Source organism: Chrysochloris asiatica, unplaced genomic scaffold (genome assembly GCF_000296735.1).
Source record: "Chrysochloris asiatica unplaced genomic scaffold, ChrAsi1.0 scaffold00055, whole genome shotgun sequence".
Classification (NCBI taxonomy): domain Eukaryota; kingdom Metazoa; phylum Chordata; class Mammalia; order Afrosoricida; family Chrysochloridae; genus Chrysochloris; species Chrysochloris asiatica.
This window is the reverse complement of record NW_006408573.1, coordinates 6,421,901-6,431,169: the sequence shown is the minus strand read 5'-3', so window position 1 is coordinate 6,431,169 and position 9,269 is coordinate 6,421,901. Positions and strand designations below refer to the sequence as shown.

General features: G+C 49.9%; 1 protein-coding gene across 1 annotated transcript in view; it reads right to left on the bottom strand.

Annotated features, from left to right (window-relative positions):
- The window catches only part of NLRC5 (NLR family, CARD domain containing 5), a 73,867-nt gene that overhangs the window by 1,449 nt on the left and 63,149 nt on the right, over positions 1 to 9,269 (bottom strand). Inside the window, exons 37-44 of the mRNA XM_006863619.1 lie at positions 7,482 to 7,565; positions 5,993 to 6,076; positions 3,100 to 3,183; positions 2,733 to 2,810; positions 2,528 to 2,605; positions 2,077 to 2,160; positions 1,922 to 1,993; positions 1,605 to 1,688 (exon numbers count right to left, since the gene is read on the bottom strand). Coding sequence (XP_006863681.1) covers positions 1,605 to 1,688; positions 1,922 to 1,993; positions 2,077 to 2,160; positions 2,528 to 2,605; positions 2,733 to 2,810; positions 3,100 to 3,183; positions 5,993 to 6,076; positions 7,482 to 7,565 — 648 coding nt within the window. The remainder of the gene's footprint in view (positions 1 to 1,604; positions 1,689 to 1,921; positions 1,994 to 2,076; positions 2,161 to 2,527; positions 2,606 to 2,732; positions 2,811 to 3,099; positions 3,184 to 5,992; positions 6,077 to 7,481; positions 7,566 to 9,269) is intronic.

The following is a 9,269-nucleotide window of genomic DNA, read 5'->3' as shown; positions in this document are numbered from 1 at the left end:
AGGAGGTATTGTGCAGGTACAAGAGGGGCTTCCAGATGGGGTGCCCACATGATCTTGCCTGAAGACCTCCTTCCTTCCCTAGCCCTCCCCAACAAGTCCTCCCTTAAGACCCCAGAAGCATAGGAGCTGGCTGTCGCTGGAATGCCAAACTTGGTCTGGAGTTTAGGACATATGGCTGACAGAAACAATGCTATCACCCCAACTTCCACCAAGCACACGGCATCATCGCAGTTCTTGCCACATATGCATGTCTCCTATATAATTATCTGCATCATACATATTTTTCTTTAACTCCACCTGCCCCACTTTTTTCTTTTTTTTTTTTTAAAGAAATTAACCTGACTAGGAACTATTTATCACTAAAATCAATGAAAATCCTATGCTATGTACCCTAAATAGAAGGATATTCATAAAGATAAATACAGTGTAAACAACTGCATGAACTTTTAACTGGAACCTAAGCACATTCCCAGGAACACAGTGGCTCTGTAGGATAAGCACTGGACGGTGAACCACAAAGGTTCGAGCCCACCAGCCACTCCACAGGAGAAAGACGAGGCTTTCTGCTCCAGCAAACATTTAAACCTCAGAAACCCTATGCAGGGTCACTATGAATCGGGATCGACTTGATGACACTTAACAAGCACCTTCTAGAGTCCTGGTGTGGTGCTGTACATTAAGCATTGGACTACTAACCACAAGGAGTCCTGGTGTGGTGCTGTGGGTTAATGTGCTGGACTGCAAGGTCGGTGGTTCAACCTCACCAGCCGCTCCTCAGAAGCCCTAGACAAGGTTGCTTAACAACACAAGGTAGGCAGTTCAAAGCCACGGCCATTCAGAACAGACTCTATGGCCTACAACAACAACAAGCAGTTCCCTAAGGTGCGGAACCTGTGACCTACCTGCTCCCTTCCTGTTAAAAAGGGAAAATCCCCAGTGCTAGGTGTTAAAGACAGGTTAGTAGCAACCTAGACCTTATCTTCAGTGTGATGCTGTTAAGTGTTGTTGAGTTGGTTCTGACTCATAGTGACCCTGTAAACGGCTTCCAAGGAGCAGCTGGTGGGTTTGAACTAGTGTAATGAGAAGGATGCAAACCTAACCTAACATTCCTTTGTAATCAAATTGTCCTGTATTTTAGGAAACGGCATTCTCTTCCAACTGTGGTTAGGGCCCTGGGCTACATCATAGTAGTCTAGTTAACCCACCTCCCCACAAAGCAGCACCAGGTAGTCCCAAATTCTGAGTATCTCTGATGACCAAGAGGGAGCCAGACACAGCCAGGGGGCAGGTTCGGGGTCTGCTGGCTTTAGCCCCTCTTCACTACAGACAGGTGGTTCAGAAAGCAGGCATACGGTCTATCCAGCCACCTCCCAAAGAGAAGGTCACTGACCCAGAGCCCCAGAGACTGTCTGGCTCCCTCCATGCTGCCCATCCCACAGTGGGGAAACAGGTGAGGGCTGAATGGCTTTGCCCAACCTCGGCTGTAATTTCCTTAGAGGAGATATGGGCAAGAATGGTCTCCCTACTTCCAGATAGGGGACAGCCTGAGAGGAGGGGATCAGCTCCAGGCCACATTGTCTCAGATGCCTTTCTCAAGCACTCACAGGATTTCTTCCAGGGCAGGGCAGAGCACGAAGCTGGCAGCCAGGAGCTTGGCAGTCTTGTTGTCAATTTTACACGAAATTAGGCTGGAGACAGAGAAGGGCAATGAATGGGAAGCATGAGTCCGGGGCACTGCTGGTTGGTACCCCACAATCAGAGCAGGAGGGGCCCAAGCGGAAGTTCTGGGCAGGAAAGCACCCCCTTTGTGCCGCAGTCTCCTTTGACCCCTGGTGCCTTGGTCACTTCAAAGGCCTCCTCAGCTGTCAGGCTGGGCCAGACCAAGGCTGCCCCCACCCCAGGATGCCGAGGCGCTGCTTACTCGATCTGCCTGAGCAGTGGGAGCCCCTTAGAGAACTGTGGAAGCCCTCCGGCCAGGCTGTTCTCTGCCAAGCTGTGTGGGGGAGACACCAGTGAGGGAGAGCTGCAGACCCTTGCTGGCCCATCCTCCTGACCTATCCCCACCACCCTACTCACCTGATCTCTTCCACCTGCGCACATCCGTCCAAGGCCTGGACAAGGCTCAAAGACCCCGCTGGGCCCAGGTGGCTGGAGGACAGGCTAGGGAAAGGGGAGTGAGTGGGATGACCCTGGGGTGGAGGTCCCTGGTCCCCTACCTTGTCTCAGGCTTTGCTGTGGGACATTAGGTCTTTTCTAAACAAAGCCAGCTCAGGTGAGGCAACTGCTAGCTACCCCAAGCCTTTCCCCATCCACACAGGATGAGGCCAGGTCTCCTAACTCCTAGCCCACAACTCTTTCCCAGCCCCAGACTTGTCTCTAGGCCCTGAGGTAAGGATGATTCTGTGGAAAGGGGCAGCCAGGCCCAGGGCAGACCATAGCGTGACCTAAGGCAGGGCCAGCTCGGTGGATGGGAGCTTTGACTTGGTGAGGTACAGCCCTGCTTGCACTTTTGGCAGGGTACACTCACCACAGGATCTTCAGACGTGGGGGCAGCCTGTGAGCCAACATCAGGGCTGTGGGGTCCCCCAGGGCATTGTACCCAAACCTGGAAGAGGAGAGGGTGAGTGGTGAGCCCTGGGCTGGCTGGTCAGGTCCCTTGCCCTGTGACCTCAGGGGGGTGTGCAGGATACAGGGGTAACACACCTGGGAAACCCACCTGGGTAGGCACTCACCTCAGCTCCTCAAGGCAGAGACCAAGAAACTCCACTACCTGCATTCCCCCTGCCGGCCCAATGCCATTTGCTGAGAGGCTAAGGGAGGGACAGATATGAGATCCTTGACACCCCCTCACTGCCTCCCCTACCACATCTGCTGGGACTGCCACCCCTGCTGCAGGTCCCTAAGAGACAAACCCCACCACACCTTTGCAGGTGGAATGAAGGGCACCAAAGTCAGAGAAGAGCAGAGAGTGGGCCAGCTAAGGTCCCACAGTCAGCACGCCAGCAGGTCACCAGCCCTGATGCACTGGCAGCTGGGGAAGGGAGCGGTTTCCACTGCTGGGACCCTGGTGTGGTGCACATGGGTAAGGCTAGGACTCACTCTAGCTTCCTGAGCTCAGGCAGCCCCGGTAGAACAGCAGCTAAGTGCTGGGCACCAGCATCTCCAATCTGGTTGTGGCTCAAGCTTGGGGAGAGAAGAGTAGAATGAGGGCCTTCAGCCGCTGCTCACCCTGCCTGTCAAGTTTGTCCACGCTCCCAGCCCAAACAGAAGGTGTGTGTATACACTGTGTCCCTCAGATATGTGTGTTGAAACCTTGGCCCCTGTGCCTGAGATGGTGACCCTGCTACTGGGAAAAGGGGTTTTCTTTTATGTTCAAGAGGCCATCCCATGGAAAGTGAGTTCTGAATCTAATCACTTCTGAGTTACTAAAAGAATCTATTAGGTACACACACACACACACACACACACACGTACTCACACACACAGGAGACGACAGAGACCTCATGAGCATCATCTACAAGCCTAGGGACTAAGGCATGCCCAGGGTTACTGACAAGGAAGGCATCAACAAGGCTGAGACCCTGATTCAGACTTTTAGCCTTCAGAAGTGTGAGAAAACACAGTTTTGTTCTTTAAAACCACCTATTTGTGGGCTCTGTGTTATAGCAGCGCTAGGTAATTAAGCCAGCGGGGAGGCTGAGGTCAGTTCACAAGGAGACAGTTCCATCTTCACTCTGCTCTCCCTGAAGTCTGACCTAAATCCTTCTTCTTCTTCTTTTATTTTAATGTTTTATTGTAAATTATGTGATAGTTTACATGGGAGAGCATTAGTTTTACATTCATCCTATTGTATATCATTTCATTGCCATGATTACAATCCCCTACATGCATCATCAACCATCCAAAGCCTGCCCCTCAGTGGTCAGCCCATAGCCTCTCTCCCTCTCTGGGTCTAAAGTCCCCAGCCGCTCCATCTCTCCAAGTCATCATCACTGTTTCTCTAGGTAGGGTCCTGCACTCCGCTCTTCTCCCTTGATGGCCCCAGGGACCTTCACTCCTGAACTGCAAAGTCAATCACTCCCTTCCTTTTGCTATAAAACATTTACCTTTACATTTCCTACCCTCACAGACAGTCCTGATGACAATTATTCACTATTGTATCACAAGAGACCTATCCACATCTCCTTTCACCAGCCCTGTCCAGACAGATTGGATCCTACTCAGTGGAGAGTCTACCTTCCTCTGCGCCCTCTGGATCTAGGCTCCCTCTTGAAAGCTTGTAAGCCAGCCACTTCTTGCCTTTGTAGCCCTCCCATTTTGGGTAGCCAATGTCCAAGTTGCCCATCCCCGTCTACTCTGTGTATGGAGGGGATGTGAATGTTGCTTGTTCCCTCTTTTGAGCTACTGCATCCATAGGTGTAGGTCAAGTTCATCAAATTGTATCAGATTACTTTTTTCCCTCTTCTTTCTTCTTCTAGTTGAGTTCTGATCATCCAGTCATTGAAGCCAGGTCAAGTGGGTATTATCTGCAAGTGGGGTGCTCTTGTGCATATGCCCTCTCTTCTTATCAGCTGGACGCTTCACTCTCCAGTCTAGTCCTCTGTGGCTATGTCACTGACTCTGGGCCCAAGAGTCCCCTGGTCTTGCCACACTGCTGGCCAACCAGGTCTCCACCCTGGTTCACAGGAGTCTGTTGAACGTTGTAGGGCTTAGCTCACCGCTTCATTGCTGTTTTTCCCTCACTTCCCTTTATTGGTGACAAATGTGGTCACCAATCATAGCATGTATTCCCATTGGGTTTTAGTCTTAGAAGAGGGTTTGCCCTGAGGGGACCTGACCACTTGCCTTGATGTCTCCTGGACGAGCAACTTGCTTGTTCTTGTTGTAGTCAGTCGGACTGCCATTATTGTTTTGTATTTTTCCTGTCAGTGTTTCTTTCAGGAAGTATCTTCTGTTCTTCTAGCCATTCCAGGCTGGTCTGCTTGTGCTTTTGAGTGGAAATTTCCCACCTCGGGAGATTCTGGATGGGGTTCAGGGTTCCACCTGTTGTCTTAGGCAATGTAGAGGCTCCGCAGGAAGCCTCCTTCACTGGGCACATTGTAGCCCCATTTTAGGTATTCCAATCAAGGAGTTGTGGTAGCATAGTGGTTATGAATTGGGCTGTGAACTGCAAGGTCAGCAATTCGAAACTACCAGCTGTTTCACGGTAGAAAGATGAGGCTTTCTGTGCCCATAAAGATTTACAGCCTTGGAAACCCTGTGCAGGGTCACTATGAGTCAGAACTGACTCCGAGGCACATAACAACAACAATCAGTTATAGGCAGAAGACGGACTTAAAAGCTTTCTATGGTGATGTTTCTGGCTATTCTTTTCTCTCCCCATCAAGTGTCTATTTTATAATGGTATGCCAGGAAAATCCAGATTCAAAAGATAGCCAAGCATCTTAACATTATTTCCTCCCTTTTGCCCATTCCAACCATGTCTCAATCCCTGTATCCCAGAGCCCTGTTGTTCCAAGGTTGTGCATACATCATTATTTACCTCTGTCCCACTTAGCCCATGAAAATCTGCCTAATTGTTTTCCCACCCCATCTTCCATTCCCCTTCCCCTTCTAGTGTGTTGCCCCCCTCCCTAGCACCCAAACTATCTCGTGTCTATTCCCTACCCTGTGCTCCACCTTCCCCTCCCTCCCCTCACCCCACTTCCCTGTACCCCGCAAATGGGTTCTTTTTCTAAATCCTTTCTAAATCTTTTCTAAATCTCCCCCCTTAGTATGGGTTCTTTTTCTAAATCCTTCTTGCTGCAATAGATACTTACACATTCTATCTTGAATCTCCCAAGGTGCCAAGCTTGGGGTTTTGCACAGTGTGCAAAGTGGGGAATGAGACCACCAAGAGAAGAGTGCACTCAAGTGGTCTTGTTTGATCATCTGCCCAAGCCTCCACCCTGCCAAACTTGTCTTGGGTCTGGAGGAGGGGCCGACAACTCACCTCAATTCCTCCAAGTTGGTGGTAACTCTGAAGGCTTCACAAAGGTGACGACAGCCAATGTCACCAAGGCTGTTCCCGCTCAGGCTGGAGAAGTGGGGAACACGCCAATGGACTTCAGTCAGTTGCTTAGAGGCCTTTGCAGGGACTATGTTAAGAATGCTACAGTTTGCAAAGCCTGTCACATTCAGGAGCTCATGTGCCACTCACAAAAGTTTGGAGTGGTGGGGAGGGTGAAGGGGGCCAGAAGGAGTGGTGAGCCGGGAAGAATGACTGGTCCCTGTGTGCAGGGGAGAAAACTGAGACTTGGAGAAGAGCCCTGGGGTGGAGCTGAAGGATAAACAGTCAACCCCAAGGTCAGTTTGAACCTTAAGGTCAGTGGTTCAAACTCACCAGTGCTCCTTGTAAACCCTATACTGGGTCACTGAGTCAGAACCAGCACAATGGCACTTAACAACAACAACAACAACCACAGAGAGGAGCCCTGACTGGCCAGAGACCCACAGCTATTCACAGGCAAAGTAGAGATGAGAGCCCAGAGCCCTTGGCCTGGAAACAGGCCAGTGCATCAAATGTAAAGGACACTTTTTGGTTTTGCCAGACTTCGCCTCGCCTCAGCCTCTGTGTTGGGGGTCTGTCAGAGCAGCTTAAAGGACTGTCAGCTCATAGGAGTACCACAGCTCAGGCAAATCCTTTCTCCAGGGCTCCCAGCGTTCTAGTCTGTGCACACAGTGGGCTTCTCCTTAAACTCTGCTTAATGTCTTCTCTGTGCCCTGACCTTGTTATGCCTCTGGGAGTGTGTGTGTGGGGGGTGAGAACAAAACCAAAACCAAAACCAAAAATTGCTTTTGTCCCAAAGTGAAGTATTTGCCTGAGGGTTATTTTGCTGTTTTGTTTTTGCACATTAAATTTTGAACTGCCTTTCAGTAAGTTGATCTTAGAAGAAATGATCAAGTGACCTGTTGCTTAGAATCTGCACACCCCACCCCAGCTACTCCATTTCCTAACTACTCTACTTGGCCTGAGTGGGGGGTGAGGACTTGGATAAAAACAAACGCTTTGTGTCGTGGTTTGAATTTGCTGGGACCTAATATTTCATATTTCTAAAAATCATATTCAAAAGAGAGTATAATATTTGTTTGTTAAAGAGAACAGGGGTTGAAAATGACAAGGTCCTGAGACCTTCACAGTGTGGCCTGTAGCCTCGGGAATCAGTTATGTTTGGGAGCGGGACAGAGATGCAGAATCTGGGCAATCCAGACCTGCAGAATCGGAATCTGATTCCTGCACTCATTAAGACTTGAGTAAGTCAGTCCAGGACTTGGTGGCATTGGAAGGCAAATACAGTGGGTACTGACCCTGGAGGGCCCAGGGACACCCTAGGGAAAGGAGTGTCATCAGGGGCATGCCCTGATGCCTCTCTGGGTGGTAGTCCCAGAAGAGTCGGGGTGTTATCCTCCATTTGCTCCCCTGGGGCTCGTTGGTCACTTACATGAGACTCTGCAGAAGTGTCATGTGCCTTAGTGCTTGAGTGAGCAGGTCCAGGGTGCAGCTGTCCAGTGGAAGGTAGCTGAGGCTGAAGAAGAGGAGACCAGGTGAGGACCTGGGGTTGCTGGGGTTGGGTCCCAGGCGCATACTGAGGCCTTGTCCTTTCTCTGTGGTTAACAATACTCAGTCCTCCAAGACAGCCACTTACACCCACACAATGTAAAAACTGTACAAAACAAAACTACACTGGGAAATCCAAATGTCATCTCCTTGCATGGATTACCAAGTCATCCAGCCAGCAGCCCTGTGTTCTCAATCACAGCAGGACTCAGACTGTGGACCAGCGATAATAATGACCACATCCTGAGTACATACTGTGAGACCAGGTACTAGATTCAGGGCCACCTTCAAAGGTGAGTCATTATCACCCCATTTTACAGATGGGGAACACTGAGGCTCAGAGAGTCAGAAAACTTGCTCAAGGTCACCCACAGAAAGTGGCAGCCTCAGGCACAGAACGCAAGGCTATAGGACTTCCCATTCCTGGTTCTGATGACATGCCACCACATGCCACTCTCCTTATGGTCCCCAGCCTAGATAGGAAAGGGTAATAATAAATGATAACAATATATCTGTTCTAAACACTTAACTTGTATTATCTCATTTAAGCCTCACAAGAACGAACCCTTGGAGGTAAGTATTACTATTACTCCTAAAGTTAAGATAAGACAAAAACACAGAGAGTTTAAAGAACTTTGCCAAGCTCACACATTAACAAGTAGAACCTAGAGGTGACCAGCTGTCCTAGTCTTCCTAGAACTGAGGGGCTTTCTAGGACATGGGGCTTTCTGGTGCTAAAACCAGGGCAGTTGGTCAAGGTACCAAGGTTGAACCCAGGCAATGTGGCTTCTAACAAGGTAGGTCCATGCCTCTAACCATTTCACTATAGATGGAACAGGTGGAAGAAGCTGGTTAGATTTGAGGACCATTGGTGTGGCACTTTGGGTTAATGTGCTGGACTGCAAAGTTGGCTTGAACAGCAAGGCTGGCAGTTCAAGCTTATCAGCTGCTCCTCAGAAACCCTATACAGGATCTCTATGGGTTGGAACCAACTCAACAGCACTTAATAACAACAACAGCCTGTCAGAGATGGAACCTAGGTGGCACAGTGGCTAAGCACTGGACTGCTAACTGAAAGTTCAGTGCAGTGCTTCAAACCCACCAGCAGCTCCTATGGAGAAAGATGAGGCAGTCTGCTGTAAAGATTTACAGCTTCGGAAATCCTATGACGCAGATCTTCTCTGTCCTACAGGGTTGCTACAAGTTGGAATCAACTCAATGGCTGTGGGTCTGGGCCTTTCAGCGAGGAGACGGACGAGGTGACAGATCTGAAACCTGCAGGGACCTCTGGGCAGTGACGATCTGTCCTCTGCTTTTTGAAAGGGACTGTATCAGTGCTGTTGGTGGTGGTGCCATCAAGTTGGCTCTGACTCATAGCAAACTGCGTACAACGGAACAAGCTGCTGTGTACAATGGAACAAGCTGCTGCGTACAACGGAACAAGCTGCATACAACGGAACAAGCTGCGTACAACGGAACAACCTGCGTACAACGGAACAGGCTGCGTACAACGGAACAGGCTGCGTACAACGGAACAACCTGCGTACAACGGAACAAGCTGCGTACAATGGAACAACCTGTGTACAATGGAACAACCTGTGTACAACGGAACAACCTGCGTACAACGGAACAAGCTGCGTACAATGGAACAAGCTGCGTATAGTGGAACAAG